This window comes from Micromys minutus (assembly GCF_963924665.1).
Source record: "Micromys minutus genome assembly, chromosome: 3".
Lineage (NCBI taxonomy): Eukaryota > Metazoa > Chordata > Mammalia > Rodentia > Muridae > Micromys > Micromys minutus.
In genome coordinates, this window is record NC_137972.1 from 95,848,860 (window position 1) to 95,875,178 (window position 26,319).

General features: G+C 36.4%; 1 protein-coding gene across 2 annotated transcripts in view; it reads right to left on the reverse strand.

Annotated features, from left to right (window-relative positions):
* The window catches only part of NRXN1 (neurexin 1), a 1,029,777-nt gene that overhangs the window by 540,265 nt on the left and 463,193 nt on the right, over positions 1 to 26,319 (reverse strand). The window contains exon 9 of one of the 2 annotated variants that reach the window (XM_080913966.1): positions 9,138 to 9,260. In XM_080913966.1, coding sequence (XP_080770092.1) covers positions 9,138 to 9,260 — 123 coding nt within the window. Of the gene's footprint in view, positions 1 to 9,137; positions 9,261 to 26,319 lie in introns of those variants that run through there. The other variant, XM_080913965.1, reaches the window with a different exon arrangement.

The following is a 26,319-nucleotide window of genomic DNA, read 5'->3' on the forward strand; positions in this document are numbered from 1 at the left end:
TCACTGATAAATTGATATTAGCTCAAAAGCTCAAGCTACCCAAGATACAATTCACAGCCCACATGAAGTTCAAAAAGAAGGAAGGTCAAAATGTGGATGCTTCAGTCCTTCTTAGAAGGAGAAACAAAATACTCACAGGAGGAAATACAGAGAGAAAGAGTGGAGCAGAGACTGAAAGAAAGGCCAACCAGAGACTGTCCCAACTGGAGATCCCTCCTATATACAGACACCCAACATAGACACTATTCCTGATGCCAAGAAGTGCTTGCTGACATCAGCTTAAAGTGTACACCTCATGAAAGGCTCTGACAGACCCTTACTGACAGATGAGGATGCTTGCAGCTAACTACTGGACTGAGTCTGGGGACCCCCACAGAGGAGTTAGAGAAAGGACTGAAGAAGCTTAAGGGGTTTGCATCCCCATAGGAAGAACAACAATATCAACCAAGAGACCCCCAGAGCTCCCAGGGAATAAACCACCAAACAAAGAGCACACATGAGGATCCCATGGCTCCAGCTGCATATGTAGCAGAGGATGGCACTGTCTGGCATCAATAGGAGGTGAAGCCCTTGGTCCTGTGAAGGCTCCTTTCCCCAGGGTAGTGGGATCCAGGATGGTGAGATGGGAGTGGGTGGGTGGGAGGAGGAACATTCTCATAGAAGAAGGGGGAGGTATAATGGGAGAGGAGGAACCAGAAAAAGAGATAACATTTAAAATGTGAATACATAAAATATCGTATAAACATATTTCTGTTTATAGCATGCTATTTAAAATTTCCTATTACTTTCCTGATTCATAGAGGCTTCAAGTGGCCACCAAGCTCTTTTAAAACATACCATTTTACACCAATCATCAGCCCTAAGTTCTCAGGCTGAATTAGGAAATCTTTTTATATTATGTAAATCAAGGCTGAATTCTTATTATGGTCAAGTATTGGGTTCTTGAGATCTACAATAACAGCCACAAAATAAATAAATAAATAAATAAAACCTGGAAAGAGAAAAGAAGCAAATAATCCATATTATTTATTGACTATAGCAATAAAGCAATTCTGAAAGTATTTTAGATGCATTTTTAAATTGAATAAATAAATAAATGGTAGCCAGAATTCTCACCTTAAAAATGCATAGGCATATGAAATAAGTAAAATCAGGAGACAATGCTGCAGACACACTGAAAGCAATGTGAACTCATGTTTTCTAAAACTTGTCTATGTGCACATTTGTGTACACATCCATTTAATGTTTATGCATGCATGTATATTTATGCATTTATGTGTGTATAGATACACATGTTTATTGATAGTTCTAATTTGGACATACTCAGAAGCTCATATTACAAAGACACCTAGTAAGGGGATAACATCTGAAATGTAAATACAGAGAATATCCAATAAAAATTTAAGTGTCAAAAAAAAAGAACTAAGTACATTTTACCACACAACCCCTATACAAATGGCTCAGGGACCATTGCAGAAGAGTAAGGAGATATTTCATGAAAGCTGCAACCATGAAATCACAACAATTTCCTTGCGTAAGCACAACCTAAACAATGAGGATGGAGCTTTCAGTGTGTCACTCCGCTAGGTGAAGAGGTACTGGCAATTAACAACTGCTTAGATAAAACTAGTCTTCCCCAGAGATAAGATGGTAATTCAATACTAAGTGGTTAAGTCTAAACACGTGCATACAAGCAATGCTAAATGGACTCAGGAAGATGTATTTATATGTTTATATACGGTATTCATGTATGTATATATGATGCATCTGCATGTAATATATATCCATATCCATATACACCACAATAATTTTTAAATGAGAGCATGCATTTTACGTATATGTGTATGTGTATTTAATGTGTATGTCTCTGTGTGTGTAAGTATCCGTATGTGTGTGTATGTGTGTGTATATGTATATATGTGTACATATATGAGATTGCTCTATCTGCATGTACAACTGCATGCCAGAAGAGGGCATCAGATCCCAGTGTAGATAGTTGTGAGCCACTATTTGGTTGCTGTGACTTTAACTCAGGACCTCTGGAAGAGCAGACAGACCCATATCTCCACAGCGCATACATTTCAAAGAGAGGGGGAGATATAGGAGATGTTGGAAAAAGAAAGTGTAAATTAAGTTATTTATATTTTATTTAAAATAAAAGAAATTTTTAAAGTAACCTAAACTGACCTAACAATAAAAATAAAATGAAGGGGAAATTTAGACCCTTCTCAGTTCTTATAATAATGCCATTTCAATAGAAGATAACCTACTTCTCATTGAGATTCAGTGTTGTTATCTTTAAAGTGAGAGTGCCTGTGCCCTATCCACTTTGCAGAAGAAAAGAGACTAGGACAAAACAATATTCTGCTGTGATTTTTTTTATATATTGCCCTTGACTTCTAAAATTCAAGGCCATGACTTTAAATCCTCTAGATAACACCCAGTTTCTTCAGCAAATAATGTTATAAATTCCACTCTATTCCATGAACTAACCTCAACTAAAACCAGTTGACCTCCAGCAGACACTGCCTTAGGTGGCTATTTCAGAGCCTTCTATGAATGACAATTGTCTTACGCTTATACCATTCTTATTTTATTACATTCATTGCTTTATGTTTTCTTTTATTGAAAACAGATCCATTTCTCAAATAATATATCCTAATTACAGTTTCTCCTCCCACTACTCCTGCCAATTCCTCTGCATCCCAACCCTCACTCCATCCAGATTCATCTTCCTTGGAGTCTCTCATTAAGAACAGGTTTCAGGGGAATACTAATAAATTATAATAAGACAAAAAAAAAACCTATCATATCAGTTGGACAACACCAACAGAAGAGAAAGAGCCCATGCAAAAATAACAAACAAATGTGTGAGGTCCAACAGTCCCTCCTACAGACATCTTAAGAGAAAAACAAGCTGGGCTCCTCTCCACTTTGGAGCTCTTTGAGCAAGTTCAACACACAGGGGGAAAAAATCTAGAATGTCACATATACAGATGAAATACATGACAACAACATCTCTAAGAACTCCTGGTTTGCTTTCTTAAAGAATTACTTCTTCTAAACTTGTAAACTCATACTTGTGATATTGACATTAAGAAAGTTTCTCTTGACTCAACATGGCAAGCCCTTTGAAATTTAATGTGAAAGGGACATGTCTCCCACATCTGACAGAGGTCTAATATCCAATATATACAAAGAACTTAAGAAGTTAGACTCCAGAGAATAAAACAATCCTATTTTAAAAATGGGGTACAAAGCTAAACAAAGAATTCTCAACTGAGGAATATCAAATGGATGAGAAGCACCTAAGAAAATGCTTTACATCCCTAGTCATCAGGGACATGAAAATCAAAACAACCCTGAGATTCCACCTCACACCAGTCAGAATGAATAAGATCAGAAACTCAGATGACAGAAGATGTTGTCAGATTGAACTAGAAAAGAAATTCCTCTCTACACTTAATAGTCAGAACATTAAATGTTCAAAACCAAAAAAGTATACTAAAAGCAGCAAGGGAAAAAGAATAAGTAACATGAAAAGGCAGACCGATTAGTGTTACACCAGACTTCCCAAGGGAAACTATGAAAGCTAGAAGATCCTGGACATATGTCATACAATGCAAATGCCAGCCCAGATTACTATATTCAACAAATCTCTTAGTTACTATAGATGGAGAAACCAAGATATTCCAGGATAAGACAAAATTTAAACAATATCTGTGCAAAAATCAAACCTTATAAAGGATAATAGATAGAAAACTCCAATACAAGAGGCGACACTATACCCTAGGAAAAGCAAGAAAATAATCCTCTTGCCACAAAACCAAAATAAGAAAGGCACATAAACATAATTCTACCTCTAACAACAAAAATAAAAGCAAATAACCACCATTATTCTTTAGTATCTCTTAACATCAATGGACTCAACAAAATACTTAGATTCTCAGACTAGATATGTAAAAAGGACCGAAATTTTACTGCATACAGGAAACACATCTCAGCAACAGAAACAGGCACTACCTCAGAATAAAAGGTTGGGAAAAAAATTCCAAGCAAATGGTACTAAGAATCAAGCTGGAGTAGTCATCCTAATATTAAAAAAAATTGATTTTCAATCAAAAGTCAGCAAAAAGATGAGGAAGGACACTTTTTACTCATCAAAGTTAAATCTATCAAGATGAACTCTCAGTCCTGAACATCTCTGCTCCAAATACAAGGGAACCTACATTCATAAAAGAAACTCTACTAAAGCTAAAATACATATTGCACCACACACAATAATAGTGGGATATTTCAATACCCCACTCTAGTCCATGGACAGATCATGGAAGCAGAAACTGAACTGAGACACAGTGAAACTAACAGAAGTTATGAACCAAATGGATTTAGCAGGCATCTATAAACAAAAGAATATCTCTTCTTTTCCGTACCTCATAGCACCTTCTTTAAAATTAATCATATAGTTGGACAAAAAACAGGCCTTAACAGATACAAGAACACTAAAATAATCCCATGCATCCTATCAGATCACCATGGACTAAGGCTGGTCTTCAATAACAACAACAACAACAACAAAAAGCCAACATACACATGGAAGTTGAACAATGCTTTATTCAATGATAGCTTGGTCAAGGAAGATAAAAAAAAGAAATAAAAAACGTTTTATAATTTAACAAATATGAAGGCACAACATACCCAAACTTATGGGACACAATGAAAACAATGCTCAGAGGAAAACTCATAGCTCTGAGTGCCTCCAAAACGAAACTGGAGAGAGCATTCACTAACAGCTTGACAGCACACCTGAAAGCTCTAGAACAAAAAGCAGCAGATACACCCAAGGGGAGTAGACAGCAGGAAATAATCAAATTCTGAGCTGAAATGAAAGAAAAAGGAATAAAACAACTATATAAAAAATCAACAAAACCAGGAGCAGGTTCTTTGATCAAAACAAAAATATTGATAAACCCTTAGCCAGACTAACTAGAGGGTACAGATAGAGTATCCAAATTAACGAAATCAGAAATTAAAGGGGAAAAATAACAACTGAAACTAAAGAAATTCAAGAAGTCATCAGATCCTACTACAAAAGCATATAGTCAACAGAACTGGAAAATCTAGAGAAAATGGACAATTTTATAGACAGGTACCAGGTACCAAAGTTAAATCAGAATCAGATAAACCATCTAAACAGCCCCATAACCCCTAAAGAAATAGAAGCAGTCATCAAAAGCCTCCCAACACAAATAAAGCCTAGGACCAGATAGGTTTAGTGCTGAATTCTATTAGATCTTCATAGAAGACCTAATACTAATATTCTCCAAAATATTCCACAAAGTAGAAACAGATGGAATACTACCCAACTCATGTTTTTGAAGCCACAATTATATTCGTTCCTAAACAACACAAAGACCCTACAGAGAAAGAGAACTTCAGACCAATTTTCCTCATGAACATTGATGCAAAAAAACTCAATAAAATTCTTGCAAACCAAATCCAAGAACACATCAAAACGATCATTCACCATGATCAAGTATGCTTCATCCCAGCGATGCAAGGATGGTTCAGTATATGAAAATCTATTAACACAATCCACTATATAAACAAACTCAAAGGGAATAAAACACATGATCATCTCTTTAGATGCTGAGAAAGCATTTCATAAAATTCAACACCTCTTCAGGCTAAAAGTCTAGGAAGGATCAGGAATACAAAACATACTAAAAGAAATATTCAGCACACCAGTAGCTAACATCAAACTAAATGGCGAGAAACTTGAATCAATCAAACAAAAATCAGGGACTAGACAAGGTTGCCCTTTTTCTCCCTACCTATTTAATATAGCACTAGAAGTACTAGCCAGAGCAATCAGACAGCAAAAAGAGGTTAAAGTAATAGAAATTGGAAAGGACGAAGTCAAAATATCACCATTTGCTGATGATATGATAGTATCCTTAAGTGGCCCCAAAAATTTTACCAGAGAACTCATACAGATGATAAACAACTTCAGTAAAAATGCAAACACTAACCTTCCTCTACTCACAGGACAAACAGTCTACAAAAATCAAACTACCCAAAAGAAGCTCCATCATCTAACAAGGACACATGTTTCACCATGTTTATGGGAGCCTCTTTTATAGAAGCTATAAGCTAGAGAGGACCCAGATGTCCTTCAAAAAAGGAATGAGTACAGAAATTGTTGTACATTTACACAATGGAGTACTACTCAGCTATTAAAAATAATGACTTCATTAAATTCCTAGGCAAATGGATAGAACTCAAAGCTATCTTCCTGAGTGAGGTAACCCAGTCACAAAAGAACACTCATGGTATGTACTCACTTATAAGCAAATACTGGCCCCCAAAGCTCTGAATATCCAAGAAACACTTCACAGAGATTATGAAGCTCAAAGAGAAGGTAAGCCAGAAGGTTGATGCCTCCTTAGTCCTTCTTAGAAGAGAGAACAAAATACTCAAGGGAGGAAATAATGGGACAAATAGAGGAGCAGAAATTTGGAGAAAAGATCATTCAAAGACTACCTCACCTGTGGATCTATCCCATATGCAGCCACCAATCCCAAGCACTATTGCTGATGCCAAGTAGTGCTTACTAGCAAGAATTTGATATGGATGTCTCCTCAGAGGCTCTGCCAGAGCTAATCTGATACAGAGGAGGATGCTTGCAGCTAACCATTGGACTGAACACTGGGACCCCAGTGAAGGAGCTAGAAAAGGACTGAAGGAGCTGAAAGGATCTGCAACCCCATGGGAAGAACAAAATTATTAACTAACCAAACCCACCACAGCTCCCATGGACTAGAACATCAACCAATGAGTTTGCATGGAGAGACCCATGGCTCCAGACACATATACAGCAGAGGATATCATTTTCTTGCACCAATGATGAGAGGAGAGGCCTTTGGTCCAGTGAAGGCTCGTTTTCCCAGTGTAGGGAAATGCCAAGGTGCTGAGGTGGGTGATGGAGGTTGGGAAAGGAATCACCTTCATGGAGGCAATGGGAGGGGGAGGGATGATGAGATTGGCAGAAGGGGGATAATATCGGGGATAATATCTAAAATGTAAATACAGAGAATGGGGGAAAAGGAATAAAGCTGCCTTACAAAATAAATAAAAGTTCATTGTCATGTCATTAAGAAAAAAAAAAAGAATTTTCTCCTGGTCATCAACAAAGTGCATAAGAATCAAAGGGAATAAAAATAAATTGGCATCGGAAATGACTTCAATAATTTTAAAGCATTAAGATAGTTGCCAGCCCACACAATTGAATATAGTATAATTTATTGAATAGACAAGAAATATGACATGGCACACATGTTCAACTTGGAGGAATAATTAATAGGCTACTTATTAAATGCAAATGTTGGTAGATAAATTGGAGGGGAAATGTACTGGATATAACCTTCATATTGTATACTTGCTTTGATTATAAAAAGCATCTGAAACTTAAAAATAGAAATATAACACATCCACATTCTGGTCTTTCTTCTTTTTTAGCATCATAAGTTCTGTGGATGGTTTCTTGGGTATTCGAGCTTTTTGGGTGGGGAGGGGCTAGTATCCGCTTATCAGTGAGTACGTACCATGAGTGCTCATTTGTGACTGGGTTACCTCACTCAGGATGATAGCTTCAATTCCTATCCATTTGCCTAGAAATTTCATGAACTCATTATTTTTTATAGTTGAGTAGTACTCCATTGTGTATATGTATCACAATTTTTGTATCCATTTCTCTATTGAAGGATATCTAGGTTCTTTCCAGCTTCTGGCTATTATAAATAAGGCTGCTATAAACATTGTTGAGCATGTGCTTGCCTCAGTCCTTTTTAGAAGGGAAAACAAAACATGGGAGAAAATACAAGGTCAAATAGAGGAGAAGGTCTACAGAGACTGCCTCACCTGAGAACAGCCCCATATGCAGCCACCAAACCCAAGCACTGTTGCTGATGCCAAGAAGTGTTTACTGGCAGGAACCAGTATGGATGTCTCGTCAGAGGCTCTGCCAGAGTCATATAGATACATATAAGGATGCTTGCAGCTAAAGAGGCTGAAATCAGGGACCCCAATGAAAGAACTAGAGAAAGAACTGAAAGAGCTGAAAGGTTTGCACCCTCATGGGAAGAACAACATCATCAACCAGCCAGAGCACTGAGGTGGAGAGGGTGACTGGTAGAGGGAGCACCTTCATGGAAGCAAGGTGAGGGGGAAGAGGAGGGAAGTCAGGGAGGGTATAACATTTGAAATGTAAATACAAAGAATATCCAATAAAACAAAAAAAAATATAACACATATACATGCATCTATAATCATACATGAATATTTTAAATTGGACAGGGATTCTTGGGAGACAATGTCCCCCCAACCAGAGCCACAGACTATTCAACAAAAGTTCTAGCTGTCGATCAAGTGCGTCCAATAGATTGTACACATATGTGCATATGTATGTGCATAAAAAGTAATAATTACAGAAGATAATATGGTATTGAGATGGGCGGTGGTGAGCTGGTCACTTTTATATCAACTTGACCTAAGCTAGAATCATTTTGGAAGACTGAACTTTAATTGAAAACGTTCCCCTGGCAGTCTGACCCCTGGGCAACCTGCAGTATATTCTTGATGACTGATGTGGGTAGGGCCAGCTTACTGTGGGTGGTGCCACCCCTGAGTGGGTGGTTCTGTGTGCTGTAAGTAAACAGGCTAAATGAACCATGTCAAAAAAAAACAAACAAAAAACAAAACAAAACAAACAAACAAACAAACAAAAAGAACAGTTCAAGCAGAAAACAAAACGGATGAACATAAAACATCTTTGCTGCATCAGTTTCTTTCTGCTTTTAGGTTCCTGATTGAATTCCTGTCCTGATTTTTCAATGGCACACAGATATGGAACAGTAAGTATATTCAACTCTTTTCTCCCCACAGTACTTTTGGTTTATCAAAACAGCAGAAATCATACCTAAGACAGTGTGGATGGAAGAAGCTAGAGGGAAGAGGTTGGAAATTATATAAATACACTACCCATATATAAAATTCTCAAAATTTTAAATAAAAAAGAAATATAACATAAATGATGACGATGACAATAATACCAAGGTAACAGGGACCAAAGCATTTACCTGTCATGGCTTGTTGATCATCCACAGTTAGCTTTAAACTTTTTCCTCGCCGAACCACACGCACTGTGTGCCATTCATTATCATTGAGGTTATAGCCAGCAAAAAGGGTCTCAGGACCTTTGCCTGTAGAATATGCCAAACAGTCATTATGGACAATCAGAATCACACAAGAAAATGAACCTTACAGAAAGTGTGAGGAAAGAGAAAAAGGAAATGGGGAAGCAAGATAGAAGAAAGAAGTGAAAGTGAGAGAGAGAATAGGAAGGAGAGAGAGAGAGAGAGAGAGAGAGAGAGAGAGAGAGAGAGAGAGAGAGAGAGAGAGAGAGGAGGGGAAGGGGGGAGAGGGAGAGAGAGAGCAGAGAGTGGAGAAGATGGGCCAATTTTCAAGCCCAATAGTAATAGCAAGCAAGGAAAATGACAAGTTAACAAACACTCAGATGTGACAATTTTAGAATTTTTAGCCTTTTACATTGATTTAAGACAAGAGAATTAACCTGCTGTCATAAATAGGCACAGTCAATACAGCACTGGAAACCTTCCCAAGTTTGCATGTACAACTTTTAAAAGAATTCTCTGATATCTGAAGTGATAATTTTTTTAATTTTATCAAAAATTTTTTTTGTTATTGCATATTTTATACCCACTCACTCCCAGTTCACTGCCCTAACATTCTCCTACACTTGGGAATGGAGCCTTCACAGGACCAAGGGATTCTTCTCCCAACCCTGAGATTCCACCTCACACCAGTCAGAATGGAGAAGATCAAAAGCTCAGGTGACAGAAAATTCTGGAGTGGATGTGAAGAAAGAGGAACACTTCTCCATTGTTGGTGAAATTTCAAGCTGGATCAACCACTCTGGAAATCAGTCTATTGATTCTTCAGAAAATTGGACATAGTACTACCTGAGAACTCAGCTGGGCACATACCCCAAAAATGCTCCAATATATAACAAGGACATATGTCCCATTATGTTCATAGCAGCATTATCAGTGATAGCCAGAAGCTAGAAGGAACCTGGATGTCCTTCATCTGAAGAATGGATGCAGAAATTGTGGTGCATTTACACAATAGAGTACTACTCAGGTATTAGAAACAATTACTTCATGAAATTCTTTATTGTGTAGGGGTTAGCTTCTGTTTGACAGTAGCACACATTTTTAGATAATTGGGTAAAGAAGCAGTAGCAACCTAGGAAGAACCTCTTGGTGTTATCTGTATAATGATTATTCTTCAGATCTTCAGTAGTGTATCCCCAAGATTCAGGAAGTTTCTGGGATTTTCAGCCTCTGAAATATACGAGCATGTCTGTCAAAAATCGAATTCTTAAAAAATACCTCCCAAACTAAATGGTAAATTAAAAATCTCTATGTATGGTGGGGCTATTTCTTAATATATCAGAATAATAGTGACTTTGAAAAAGTAGACCAAAAAAGATACAGGCAGGTAAAGGTCAGTGGGTGTGGTGGGGGTGATTCTAACTAATAGAGATAAAGAATAAAGGGCAAGAGAGGAGATAGCGTGTAGTCAGTTCATAAAGAAACTTCCAAAGAATGTGTGCATAGAATTGAAATGGACTATGTTTAATGAAAATTACTAAGGCAAGCAGAAGGTAGACTATATCTGTGTTTAACTTAAAAACAAGGAATATGTTGACATAATTGTAAGTTTAATAAAGGTATTACATTTGATAATTCAAGTAAAAGTTTTCAGTGTGATAATTCCTTTAGAAGAATGTGGTATTAAATGTGCATTATTTTGCTGGATGGATTTTCCCTTTTTAAGGCACTATAACTTGCAGGAGCATTAACGCAGTAAAAGTCCTGAGAGTGTTTGCTTTCCTGACTTGCTACTGGCAGAAGGCCAGAAATGTCTTCCACACCTTCCTTCACCAAATCCAAAAATTAATCCAATTAATATTGGGGATCATAGGAGAACAAATAAGAGTGTGAAAATATGTGCAAAGAGGGACAAAAACTAAAGAAACTGTCAGGGAGCCAAGGGGAGTAAGTTTTACTAGCCTACTTACACAAGGCCACTGCTAGCTGTGACAACCACAGACTGGTTGTATAGACTCCAAGTGCATCTTTATGCTGATCCTGCTGATCCAGGTAAGTCTTGTCTTCCTTGCTCACTATGTCTTTGGGGCTTAGGAGGAGAAAAAGTATAAGATCTTTTTTTCCCAATGGGATTCCCTCAATTCTTTACCCAGTGTCAGCTTTCACTAAGACTTAGAAACCATCTTTTTGTTTTTCTATACACAAGTTAGATTACCCATCCTGGTATACAAATAAAAACTATTCTTTAAAGAAAAGTTACCAGGAGTTGATCACTGAACAACCGGAGGAAGCCTGGGATTCAGCATCGGCAAAGATGAGGGAGACCGAATGTTAGAAGCCAGTGCCAGGATCAAAGGGGCTCTTTAGAGTTTCACCAGTGAAGAAAGGGGTGTCTAATAATGTCACAGCAGCTGTGTGTCCTGCTGGCAACCTGCTTGTGCTTAGTTTTGATCTCTGAGAAGAGGATATGTCATTTTAAAGCTATTTTTAGAGGGGAGATTTTTTTTTTTCCTGAGAAACATATGCCTCTGAAGAGGCCCTCCCCCTCTTCTTTTAATTTTAAATGTGTTTTATCGAGAAAAAGAAGCATAAGAATGAGCCCATCCTCAGTCCCACTCTGGGCTTGATCTTGCAGAAAATCATAATGTTAATCTATGAAACCATCATTTCCATAACAACAGACACAAAATCCAATTAAAAATAAACCTTTGCTTCACTGAAATCTCTGCGGGCCAACTTCAGACTTCTTTCTTGCATTATTAAAAATGTGAGCAGATTGATTTTAGAAGACAAGGCTCTTAAAAATGCACTTGATAGTGTCATTTCCCGAGGAGGGTGCTCACTTAACGAGAAACGTAATGAGAAGTGTGCTGTGCTGAGAGTCAAGGATTGTGTTTGCCAGCCCTTGATTTGCTTCCACAAAGATGAGACCAGTGAGTGCATGCTGTGTACCACATGCTTTTCTTCATCTTTACATTATGATCAACTTGTCGATGTGGAACTGAATTCTTACAGAGGCAAAACCACTGGTTCCAAGGTCACACTGCTTAAAATGCAGTCTTGCTGAGAGCTTTCCTTGCTCTGTCTACTCCAAACCAGAATAAATCCACTTGCACTGTGGAGTTTGCTGGCATAGCAATGAGACACTCCGCTAGCAAACTGAATTCTAGTCACCCCACCCTGTTTATAAATGAAGAAGGTGGGGATAAGATTTTCCTTGTGGTGACTTTGAGTTTTCTTCTACAGAATAAACATACTATTCGGACAACCTCTACATCCTGTGTGTAAGCCGAAGTGAATGACAATTTTTGAACAGCACATTGGCCACATTGGGGAAGCTAAAATTAATGTTACAAGTGACAAAATGTAGGGGGTCCATCAAGAAAGGACAAATCTTTCCTAAAATTAGTAATTGGCTAAAACTTAACTTTCATTCTTCTCAATACCCATCTGTAAAGCAATAACCCCTGGCTGATCTCTCCCATTCATTTAGATCCTTACATTTCTTGGAAACTTAAAAATGCATGAAATTATTAAATGCATTTAAACATGTGATATTATGAATGGCAAATAAAAAGTTCTTGACAAACTTTTAATGATAAAATTATGACCACACAAGCTGTTAATCACCTGAATTCCAATGAAAATTATTTTGTCCTTTGAGGATAGACAAACATGCCTCAATAATGCTAACATAAGTTCTTTAAGAATAATTTGTCTTCGGGGTGCCAAACATTTGTGAACCCAAAGCTCTTATGCTGAGTTCCAAACATCCAATATTATGGTATATTAAAATGTAGTGTGTCTTACAAGTGACTAGGTTTATAAGAGATCATAGATTTGAGATATCCCATGTTTATTTAATTGTTTGTTTACCTATTTATTTTAAAGTCTTGTCTCCAGTAAAAGAATCCCCAAATAGAAAGAATTTCCTTACAAAAGAGGAAGAGAATGAAAGCTTGTTTGGACATATGAGGATGTTGGGAGACAAAGCTTTATGCTAGCCAGGAAGGGACCAGAGCTATCTAGAACCTCCAAAAAGATGAAAAAATTTTATCCTTGCTATAATGTCTTGTTGCAATATCATGTGTGAGACAAACACAACCTTTTAAGAAAGAACAACATATTATTTTCTTGTGTGTAGAGAATATATTAATATGCGATTTTGTCATTCATTTTTATGGGGACCTAGTATTTAAGCCATGAATGTTATTTTGTAAAACAAATTATAATAAACCAAATCTAGTAGAAATATTTGAATTCTAGGTTTCAAAGGCAATAGGCAATATAATTAAGATCAAATGGCGATCTTCCATCTTCATTAAAACATCCTTTCCACAGAAAACATCTCTTGGACATTCTGAGAGGGGTAAATCAAGTCCACTGCAAGACTGTATCAGCATTTAGCTTCAGGGCCTGCTATTTAAAAGAGTTCTAGAAGCAGAATTATGAGGAAGGGGAATAGAAGCTCACAGAGCTATACAAAGCTCTATAGATAGAGAGGTTGACTATGTCATCTCCATTGTCACAGCAATTAAACTGAAGGACATAGTGCTCCTGGGTTGTAGCCAACAAGCTGCACTTCTGGGCTAGTGATACATAAAAAAATTATAAAGATTATAAAGATATCTTATCAAGACTACAAAATATTACTATAGCTTGGTCATCAGTTGCTGTTTGTGCCACTGTACAGATGAAAACTAAGTAAAAAATATGTGCAGTTTCATTAATGTTGGTTCATTTAATCAGAACTTAATCTAAATTATGGAACAAATCAGATTGTCACACACATTGTATAAAATACCCAGCTTTGAATTCTAGATGCCTCAACAACATACCTTTGAAAAGCTTAACATTAACCTTGAAGTAAAAGATAAATGAAGGAATGAATTGTGTGTGTGTGTGTGTGTGTGTGTGTGTGTGTATGTGTGTGTGTGTGTGTGTGTGTGTGTGTGTGTGTGTGTGTGTGTGTGTGTGTGTGTAGGGGGAAGGAGGGAAGGAAGAAAAGAAAGAGGAAGACAGAGAGACAGAGAGAGACAAAGTGACAGAGAAAAAACGAGAATTTCAATTTTCACTGTCAAATATGTCTGACCTTAGATTTTTAAAAATCTTTAGTCTCAGAAGAAAGGAAATGATTTATCATAATTCATACTTTTGACAGGATAAAGGGTGCAGAAAACCAGATTTTTGTCTCCAGTCTGCTAGGCACTAACTGACTTACTTTAAACTTTCTTCCCTGTTCCTATTTTCCATGTTTGAGAAAAGCTTATAAGGAAACGCCCAAGGGGCTGAAGTTATGTTTAAACATTCTTTTCTGGAAGCTATGTGAAGCCTTAACATGATGATGACATTTCATACTGTGTGAGAAGCTTTTTACCATTAATAACTCAAATCTATTCATTTTGGCCTATGTGAAGGAGGAGGCTGAGAGAATTCCACGGAGGAGTGGGTTCTTTGTATGTTTGTTTGCTAAAATTATTCAATTCCAATGAATCCAGGTCAATTTTGATACGTGACAATGTGTGATTATTTTTAATAGTCAAATAATAACTATAAATGGGACATTTGATTCAACTAGATGGTTTCATGAAATCTCAGCATAAATAATCAATAAATGTTATTCAGGGACCAAGAAGTACTACATTCCATATTCCAGAGTTGTGCATCGGTTATTGAGAGCATTAGTCACAGAAAAGACCTGGTGTGACGAAATCACAGAGATACTTATGGTGGAGGTTAGTCACTGTGCCCCAGTCAGGGCCTTGGGTCAGAGAAGGCACACTGCTGTAGACTGACTTGGCTGGTTGTTCTCTGCTTTTCTCACTCACAAGGAAAACTCAGGCTTGGGCCCCTCCGGAAACTGAACATGACACTTGGTAGCTTTTATCATTGGTTTTTAAACTAATTGTTTTTCCTGAGTGTATTTAGGCAAAGGATACAGTTAAAGATATAGAACAGAGTTGACTGGTTCCTATTCTGAAACTTCAGGCATCACCTAAGATTCCTAAATGTTTGAGTTGTGTTTATTGGCTACCCCAGCAGAGCTCACTTCTCCTTTCCTGACCGTTACCCCATCAAAAGCTGTTGAAGTCAGTTGCAAATAATCCTTTACTTTCAAGAGTACACCTGGTTTATAAAAAATATTTTGTTATTAAATCTTCACAGTTATTTTTGAATACTGTTTATTCTATAGAAGATATAGAATCCTGAACTCTACCTTTTGTTGCTTGTGTTTTGAAGTCCTGAGTCATGTATTTCTTTACTCTCTAATTACAAAGTGCAAATGCTGAAGATCTGTTAGGTCCTTCCCAGTCTCAGGCGATGAGCATCTTTTTGCCTTATTTTATTGTCTCTGTACTATGGAGCCTTGGGGACAGCTCTGTGTTGTTTCAGCAACAAAATTCTTTTCTTTTTCCTAATTTTACTTTAAAAAGAAAAACTTGGGTTTTTTCTCCTCTCTCCCTAATCCCTTATTTGTACAATATTTTCATGACTCACTCTAAATTACAAAGTTATGAATATAAATTAATGATTGATAGCCAAATGGTTTAATGACAAAAACGGATTTCATATAGTGTCCAGCTAATAAATGCCACATTGCATTTTGAAGATAACTGTATGATGTTGAGCTGAGTTACCTGAGTAGCAAATTCAGTGGGAGAAGAGAAGCTAGATCCTTGATCGCTGTGGAATTCACTTAACAAAGTCATTGAACTGGCCAAACTCAGGGAACAGTCTTTGATTTCATATCACTGGTCATTTCACCTCACTCAGAAATATGCAGCAACTCTGTTCTATATGCATTTAGCAGATATTCCAACACTGGGTATAAGAATCAGTGAGAGCCACAGGCAGCCGCAAAGCTGAAAACATTTCACAGGCAATACTGAAGGAGACATACATGTTCTCAATAAATGTTCAAAGTTATAGCAACATGCATAAGCTTGAATTTGAATCTGATATTTCAGATTCACTATTTTTAATGATTGGGTTGTAAAGCATTCAACCTATATATGAAAATTAAATTTAAATATATTTGCATGTGAGGCACAAATTAGTCAACAAGTATGTACTCAGTCTTATGGGAGCAAGACATAATTACATGATACTAACTTCAGATATTTTAAAATTGAAAACGATGTGGGCAAATATTTTGTGAACTGCTTAAGTGATTTGTGAGTATGGGAATGGGGTAATGAGAAGCAATGGAGGACAGTAAAAATAAAGGTACAGGACCTTCAAAGAAGCCAGCAGAGACCACTAAATAAAATTCACAACTGCCTCTGGAACGAAAAGGTAATATAGCTGGATCAAGCAAATCCAAGCATTTCTGCTTGAACTTTTAATAAAATTAGACTTTTGTGTCAGAAGACAGAATGATGTCACACCTTTTAGGTAGCTGTACCAGTAGTGATGAGTTTCACAGATGTAAAGCCCACAATCAGGCTATGTTGGTCATGTGCTTTGTCTCTTTATCACAAAATGCAATCTTTAAATTGATTTACTTATTTTCCTTCTGGTGTTTATTTTGTGTTGTGTTTATATGTGAGATAGTGTTGAGTCCCCTGGATCTGAAGTTGCAGACAGTTGTGACCTGGCATGGTGAATGTTGGGAAATGAACAGGGTCCTGTGGAAGAACAACCACAGAGCTATCTCCCCAAAACAACATCATCAATTTCTCTTTTGGGACACTACCTGGACACTTCATTGCTCAATCTACTTCTACAACAGGATTATTTTGTAAGCATGAACATTTTTGTTGCTTTTTCTGCAAATCCAAAAACTAAAGTTTGCATAGAAGATAGGCAGGTAGAACTCAACATAATTTGTTTTCTAAAAGTAATTCACCTACAATCTCCATTTTGTTAGCAGTAGGTTGTGTTTTAGCACAGCAATCTGGGCTAAATATTGCCATCGATGTGAAAGTGGTTATTAACATTTCCATAATTCAGAAATAAAGTCTAAAATGCAAGGTATCACCTTACACAAATTGATTGTATACTCATATGTGACTACTATATCTTTAAAGCTATTAGATTGTCTATAATGCAGAGTAATTGGACCAGGGAGAGAGAGAGAGAGAGAGAGAGAGAGAGAGAGAGAGAGAGAGAGAGAGAAGATTTAACATTAGGACATCACAGAATTATGAGAATTCAAAAATGGCTCCTATTACATCTCTCTCTTGTACTCTTATTTATTCTGGGTTGCATAACACATTTTCCTATTCTCTTATATTTAGAAAATATATCTTGTGTATAACAATGATGTCATTTTGGCAAATTTCTGACTACGGGCTCTTCTGGAGGACCTTGTAACCTCCTAAAGCAGGGATGAACTATCTGTTGCTCATTGACTGCATCCAGCTGCAAAGATGTAGCATCACTATTTCATTTATATCACTATTTCATTTACATCACTATTGGATTTACATTACTATTGCATTTACATCACTATTGCATTTACTCACTACTGCATTTATATCACTATTGCATTTACATCACTATTGCATTTATATCACTATTGCATTTACATCACTATTGCATTTACCTCACTATTGCATTTACATCTTTCAGTCTCGTGCTTCCAAAAAGCCGTCTATGGACTAAATGCTTGCTAATGTCTATGGCTGTTTCAATAAGATTTTTAAAAGAAATTGCTAGCTTTTTGATCTGTGCTTTTTAGCCTAAAAGTTCACATAATAACTAGGTGAATTATCTTTCCCATATTATTTAAATTGAGTAAGAAAGAAATTATAGAAAAATGTCAAGTATTTTGCAGTCAAATACTCTTGAGGTTTAGAGTCACCGCTGCCTTTCATTCAAAGGTGACCTTAAGTATGGTCATTAGTTTGAGTTTATTCCTCCAGGTTTTAACATTCTTTTCACATAAAAAAAGGAAAATCACAAACACTTAATCTAGAATGCATTAGTTTCCTTACATTTCTTCAATTTTAGAAGGTTTCCTGTTCAAGTGTGATGCTTGTGTACCTTTGTGTGTGTGTGTGTGTGTGTGTGTGTGTGTGTGTGTGTGTGTGTGTGCATGTGCACGCGCGTTCGCGCATGTGTATTAGTTTGACCTCTACTTTAAAAAAAGAAAGAAAGGAAATATACCAAAAAATGCACATAATTTTTTTCTCAAGTGGCTCCATCTGCCTTCATATGATTGTACGCAACTGGCATAGTTAGGCTTTACTGTTTTCACTTCTCCTATGGGTCAGCAGGAAAATGTAACTGCAAGTTGAAATTAGACATGTAAATCATATGCCTCCACTCTTGCTCCTTTCTATATTACCGTGGGCATAACAGAGTACATAATTTGCAGGCTCAGTACAAACTAAAAACATGGGGCTCCTGCTCCAAATGAGAAATCTAAACCTAGGGACAGGACAACAGTTTCTTCAACATGAGGCCCTTCCATCTCAAGGTTTGGGTAGGTACACAAGTCAGTGCTAGTTCACAGTACAAAGTGTGTACCTAACGTTTTGGGCCATCCTTCAATAAGCTGTATATTCAGAAATGCATACACAAGGAAAAGTAGAAATCACTCTTATCACATTGTCTCTACTTAATGGCATGGCCTGCAGGAAACCCGAGAACTGTCCTTGGTCTGTCCCTACTGGTAGAATTAGTGCAGTAACAAATGGGACTTGGTGACAGACCGGTCACCTAAGAAAGCACAAATTGTAAAGCCGGCTGAATCAGGAAACTCCAGTCCTTGTTCTACTTCTTTATCAGGTTCTCCTCAATAAGTCAGGTTTACAGTCTTGACAATGGTATAGAAAGACTGATGCAGGGCCATTTGTGCTAAGAACCAAGAGCAGTCACAGAGTGTTTCACTAAATTATTAAAACATCCTTTCCTACTAAGATGTTGAATAAATAACATGATATCCACCAGAAATAGGCCACGTTATGTCTTTGTGTTGATTAGATTGTTACCCAAAATCTGCCTTTATACTTCTGTGTTATACTTTTTAAAAATGTTATTTATGATGATCTGGAGAAGTTGTCCTGGTGGGAACTTGGGCAAAGTGCTTATGTTCCCAGTGCTTCCATTAGTATTCTGATCCGTAAAACATGCTAATCAGAGAAATAATTCATATAAAAAGAGCTTAATGAATTCCTATCACTTAAAGCAACATCGCTGTATAGTGGTCTCTCATGATAATAACTATCATCAATATCATATTGTTACTATAATCTCCTGAATGGATCTTAAAGCTCTGAGAATATCTGATAGCTGCGGGAATGTATGCTACATCTTCTTGCTCTGTGCCTTCAATGATAATAATTTGTCAAGTATTAGTTGAAGGGTTATTTTTTGTTGTTTTTGAGACAGAGTCTCATTATTTAGTTCTAGTTGTTTTGGAACTCACTCTATAGAGTAGGTTGTCTTGGATTCATAGAAATCTACCTGCCTCTGCCTCCCAAGTGCTAAGATTAAAGGTTCGAGCCATTATGATTGGCTAAGTAGGTTTTTTTTTCACATATTGTGAGAACTTTATTCCAGTAGATAAACCTAAAACAAATGATAAATTAAAAGCAACTCCATCAGCTTTGAACACTTTATTCATAAAGATATGACATTATCTATGCCACGTGTTTTAATGTTTAGAAGTATGTAATATGGTAAGTCCTAGGTGTGGAGATTTTGGTTAATTCAACAAGCTGATAACTGTTTGGATACAGTTTTTCAATTGATTTGAGAATAAATCTAGTATGTATGACCTAAGAGAGTAAAAGGACCTAAGACCAGTAGTTAGTAAGTTCTAGATAAAAAGAAGATACGTGGCTTAGGATTTTATAGGAGTTAAAGTCCTCATATTTAGTTATGAAACAAGTAATCAAATATGGATGTTGTTTGCAGGAAGTTTTGACATTTGGGAACTGGAAAAAGATGCCTCAAGGGACACATCTCTTCACCACAGTTCTTTTATTCTATTATAAATTTCACTGTTAACAGATTCCTCATCTCCTGTTTCATTCCTGGCTAAATGTCATCAAGCCGGTCTAGGAAAGTAAATAAATGAACTTTAAACCATCTACAAGAACATCTGAACTCCTACATTTTGATATTGATTGTACCCATTTATGACAGGTCAGAATAAATATCTCATATAAATATTTTTTCAATGGGAAAAGAATACAGTTTAAAAATATTCTACCTTTCAAGTATATAATTATATTCACAACACAGTAAAAAAGAATTCACAAGTTTAACAAATATATTACTCAAAGAATGTTTCCAAAATAGCTCTCTTCAGATCTATTCTAGCTCAACTTAGGAACATAGAAATATGCACAATAAATAAGGTAGTTATAAACAAAACTAAAAACTAGGACTGTGATTTTATTTTAAGATTAAAGAAAAGTTCATTTCCAAGAAATGCTTATCACATAAAAGGACAGCTAGTATATATGAAACTGAGTACTGGAGAGATAACATGCTTTTAAGGAAATTAGAATATGTTTATTGTTCATTTATTTGAAAAGAGGTTATGTTGATTTATGTTTGTGTTTATTTAAATGCATCTTATACAACAACTACAGAGAAACTGCCCTAATTTTTAGAAATTAAAATGCCATAGTTACTACTAAGTACGTGAAGATGTATTAATATGTAAACTGACGTTTCATAAACAGGGAGGGTTCTGATCACAATGCAAAGATTGTTTGATGAAGGAAGTTTTGCTGCATGTGAAAACCATTTGAATAGGTATAGAATTGAGTTTGTATATGACTGTAGAGGGCAGTGGTGACTTTGTATAATTCTTGAACAGAGGTTTGACTTGTGCTTGCTTTCTGTCTTCAGAGTTCTCATTTTTATGTTGACTGCCATTAATGTCAAAGCTGATTTTATAATATTTAACTAAACCTCAGTATTTGGGGAACGTTCTTTGATATTTTTTTCCTCAAAGTAAAAGGTGAAAAACAGAATTAATTACTTCTTTCCTTGAGCTTCTTTTAATCCATTGTTTTCTTTTAAAGGGAAGAGGAGTGTGGTGCCTAGAACCCGTGTCTCCATATTACCCTCCACTCACTGGCCTATTTGCTGAGAAGGCACAGTTTTTAGGAATGTGACCAAAATATGTTCTTTCAAGATCATTTGTTTTGTTTCAGTCTTCCAAGACTTCTGGGGTTTAAAAGCCACTCTTTTCATCACAGATACTCATTACCCAAGAGAGAGAGAGAGAAAGAGAGAGAGAGAGAGAGAGAGAGAGAGAGAGAGAGAGAGAGAGAGCGCAAAATATTTCACAATGACTGTAAAGACCTTCACTTGGATTGCAATACACATTAAAAGAGACTAATAATTTGTTTAATTAGCATGAACTTAATTATTATCTAAGTTTTAGCCCCTAACTTTAGAGTTGTTATTTCATTTAATAATTTGTTTTAGAAAAATATTGGAATTGCTTCTTTAGTTAATGTTATCTTTAGATCAGAATCTTCTGATGTGAACAGCTTCCCTTACTCTGAGGAAGGGATCTTGAAGAGAGATGAGACAGTCAATGCAATGACTGCTAGGGAGAAATCTTTCTGTCTACTAATGTGTGTTGACGGGGGGAGGTACTCTAGAAATGCTTCCAAGGCTCACAACCAACACAGGTTCCTGCCTGATGCCCCATGGAGCTGTACTAGTTCTTCTCAGAAGGCCATAGTTAGGGACCATGTACACTATATAGAAACATCTAGAAGCATCTCATCTGTACATCTCGTTTGGTTTCTTCCTTAAAACCATTTTCACAAAATCATTTGAGAAATCTGATAGCACTGACCCATGTGCTGTCAACTGGCTTAGTGTTCTAGAATTTCCCTCGACCATTTTGCCATAAAATGAGAGAAATAGCAAATAAATCTTCTAGATATCATAAGTAATTTAACTACAACTGTTTAAATACATTGCTAAACTTAAACAATCCATATATTGTGGTCTACTGCATAAAAACCACATATTATATACATGCTATCACATACTAGGCATGCATTATGCAAAACATGAGTTGTGATAGCAGTTAATATGCTAAACTTTTCTGTAAAGTTCAAAATTGTTTACTAATTTTTAATATGTTCTGATCCATAAAGCCTCCAAATTTGAATATTATTTCTGGTTAGTAACCAAATGAATTCTTAAAAGACATTCATGGACTGCAGGGATGGCTCAGAAGTTCAGAGTAGGCACTGTTATTACAGAAGACCTGTCAGCTCCCTGTATCCATATCATACAACTAACAATTTCTTGTTACTCCAACTTCTGGGCAACTGACTGACACCTGCTTTTGAAATCGTTGGGCACCTGCACTCATATGCCCACATATCTACACACAGACATGCAGATACACAAAATTAAAATAAAATAAAAATTTAAAACACAGATACTTAATCTGGTCATTTTAAAGACAAAATGTGTATGAATATATTATTTACATGGGCAAAATTATACTAATAATACTGAGATTGGTTTTAATTATATGTTAATAGGACATATATCTTTAATTTTGACTGTGTTCAGATTAAAAGGTAAAGAAAAATGATTACATGAAATTAGAAAGTGAACATGAAAAACAAAAGCAAGAAATAGAAGTCACTAGAACCACACCAACAGAAAGACACGTTTTCAGGAAATTTAGAAAAGCAATCTCTCTCTCTCTCTCCTCTCTCTCTCTCTCTCTCTCTCTCTCTCTCACACACACACACACACACACACACACACACACACACACACAGTTCTCTTCTCTCTTCTCTCTCCCTCCATCTTTTCCCCTCCACCTCCTTCTCTCCTTTCCTGTTTTCTCCCTCCCTGCATCTCAGTCTCTGTGTCTCTCTGTCTTTCTCTGTATACCTGCCTGCCTCCCTATCTTTCCCTCACTCCCTGTCTCCATTACTAGAATAAAACACGAAGATCTGCTACATGGGACACATTCTATGAGCAGCTAGTCTATACCCTCAGTGGATGTAGATTGATGTCAATGTGATATATGATTGGACAGTCCAGCATGGGCAGGAACAAAGTTTTGGCAAAGGAGAAGAGGAAGAGAAAGTAAAGATTCGAGAGGAGGCAACATAGAAGCAGGTGTGGATGTTTCTCTCCGCACATCTCTATATGGATAAGGTTATGATTATTTCTAAGGGTTTCTATTGGTCAATTTATCTTATCTAGGTGGGCATTTTATATCTTTGTCAACTGGTTGTAAGCTTATTGTGTAGAGGAATTGTGGATTGAAAATTTAACACATAAACCTATTTGATAAGTTATTGATTGTTGAGTCGTGACTTTACCGGGCTGTGGAGGACAGTGTGTGAAAGCAAGATTTGAGATATAGCTGGAACTAGCACTTTCAGCTATGTTACCCAGGTAAGGTGAGGATGCGGCCTATGAGCACTCCACTGAAGTGGCTCCTAGAATAGCTGCTATGGAGTATATCACTCCACAGGACCAATGGTAACAGAACTCTATTTTATCTCAACAAGTAGAATGCTATTTCTTACGTCTATTGGCTGAAATAATTTCACTCAGTAGATTATATGGTTTAAAGAACTGTCAAAGTACTATTTGTAATGTAGAATTTCTGAGCTGATTTACCAGATTAAAATTTTAGAAATAAAATAGTTGGGCTCATACACACAGGATCTATTTAAACACATCAAAAATTCATCACCTCTGGAGTTATATTCAAGATTTAGATATGAAGTTATTAACATTTTTTGCAATTTTAAATTATTGTACACATTGGTCTAGATTTTCTTTATTTGTTTGCTTATATCTACACTACTTGTGAAGGGAAGAAATTTATATTCTATGTAATTTTATTTTTAAACAAATGGCTCTACCCTTTTTTATATGGATATATATCACAATTTCTGACATTTATATATAAAATGATTCAGAATTATTCACATTTTGCACCAGTGAATATTTGTATTAGCAATTTCCTGAGTCTTGTTGTATATCTCATTATTATACACAGATCTCACTAGTGCCTTATATCATTCTCATATAAACTTAAAGCATATTAAAAATCTGATATTGTTATACATAGCTCCCCCTCTTACCTTCATGCTTTCTTTCCTTTTTTCTTCCCTCCCTTCTTCTCACTTTTCTATATTTTTTTCACAAGTTTCACACAAACCAGATAGGCCTTAAACTTGCTATCTACCTAAGAATAACCTTGAATTCCCAGTTCTCTTGTCTCTACATCTGAAAAACAGAAGGTTATGAGCATGTGCAGACAGACCTGGTTATGTCATACATTCCTAAAGAAATTTTATATGTAATTAATAGAATTTGAAATTCCATTGGTTTCAATAGTTCTATGTATGCATCACGTATCTCGAATCTTTATTTGAATCAAAGATTAAGTTAAAATTAGTTGTGATGCAAAATTACATTAAAATAATTAACAAAAGAGTCCAATTGAGGTAAATAAAATTATAATAATTTGAGTATTTTAGCATTTTTTATTTTTGAGCATTATATTCTCAATATATTTTATAGCCATCTTGCTCCTTGCTAACATTGATGAGGATTTTAAACAAATTGGTCAATTCTGGTACCTGCCGCCTCCTTCTATTTAAATAACATTTTCACTTGATTTATATGACAGTGATATACTGAAGAGATTACCATCTTCTGAGCCATGTAATGGCCACAATGAAAATATTTTATTTCTACAGCACACAGCATTAGCTTTTGTGGAACTTCAGCAGACCTAATGTCTGCTTTGAAGGTAGTGGACCTTGTTGCACTATGTTTTGAATCCAGCAGATTACATCAAGAGGGTGTTCCCCAAGGATAACCACTCTTTGCTGATGCCAAGAAGTGCATGCTGACAAGAGTCTGATATAGCTGTATCCTGAGAGGCTGTGCCAAATCATGACAAATATAAAAGCAAATGCTTGCAGCCAACCATTGAACTGAGAATAAGGTCCTTAATGGAGAAGTTAGAGAAAGAATTGAAGGAGCTGACGGGTTTTACAACCCCATAAGAACAACAATACTAACCAGCCAGAGCTCCCAGGGATCAAACTACTATCCAAAGAGTGCACATGGATGGACCCATGGCTCCTGCCGCACGTGCAGCAGAGGATGACCTTGGTGGGCATCAATTGGAGGAGAAGCCAAGGCTCAATGCCCCAGTGTAGAGAAATATCAGGGCATGGAGGCAGGAGGGGGTGGGTGGATAAAAACCCCCGTAGAAGCAGGGAGAAGGGGATGGTATGGGGGAATGGAGGGGAAACTGGGAAAGGAGATAACATTTGAAATGTAAATAAAATATATCCAATTTTTTAAAAATGTCGGCAAAAAAGAGACAGAGAAGTGATCAGTCTGCCGGGATGACAATAAGGGCAGACAGCTCAATTATCATTATTACAAAATATTGGAAAGGGAGGTAGTATTCCCTCATGGTTAAAGCACAGAACTCTAACAGTCTTTGAGTGGCTAAACCACATTCAACGCCCTGCCTCAAAAAAAAAAAAAAAAAAGAAAAAAGAAAGAAAGAAAGAAGAAAGAAAAAAGAAAAGAAAAAACAAAAACTGCCTGTAATGAATAAAATTAACTCATATTGTATCAATTCTTATTGTCCTAGGACCAACTATAACTTTTGTTTACTGATTTTATATCCATTGAATTTTATAATCATTCTATTTATTTTTATATGATTTGGTCAATAGTTGCTAAGGCACAGGTCATTAATTTATAAAATGGACAATGTAAATTTTAAAGACGTGGTTTGATGGGCATTTGTGGATCATTTTTATGTATTACTATCTCCTGGATATTAGATGCTCTTTTAAATGCAAGTTTTAAAACACTAGGCTTTTGTTGGTTGGTTGGTTGGTTTTCTGTTTTGTTTGCTTTTTATCCTATAGAAATGAGCTGCTTATGAAACTGAATCATTATAACTACAGATATAAGGAGAGCAACCATCTCCACTGTAGAAACAAGGAAAAAAGTGGTACAGCTTCCTTTAAAGGTAAAGAAACTCTAACCACACATCTCAAAGAGACACCTAAAGCAACATATACAGACATTCAAAGATCAGTTCTCTCAATGAACAAAAACACCCTGCAGGCACGCTGCAGTCTTTTGGCGACCCTCAGTTATAAAAAATGAAAACTCCCGTGTA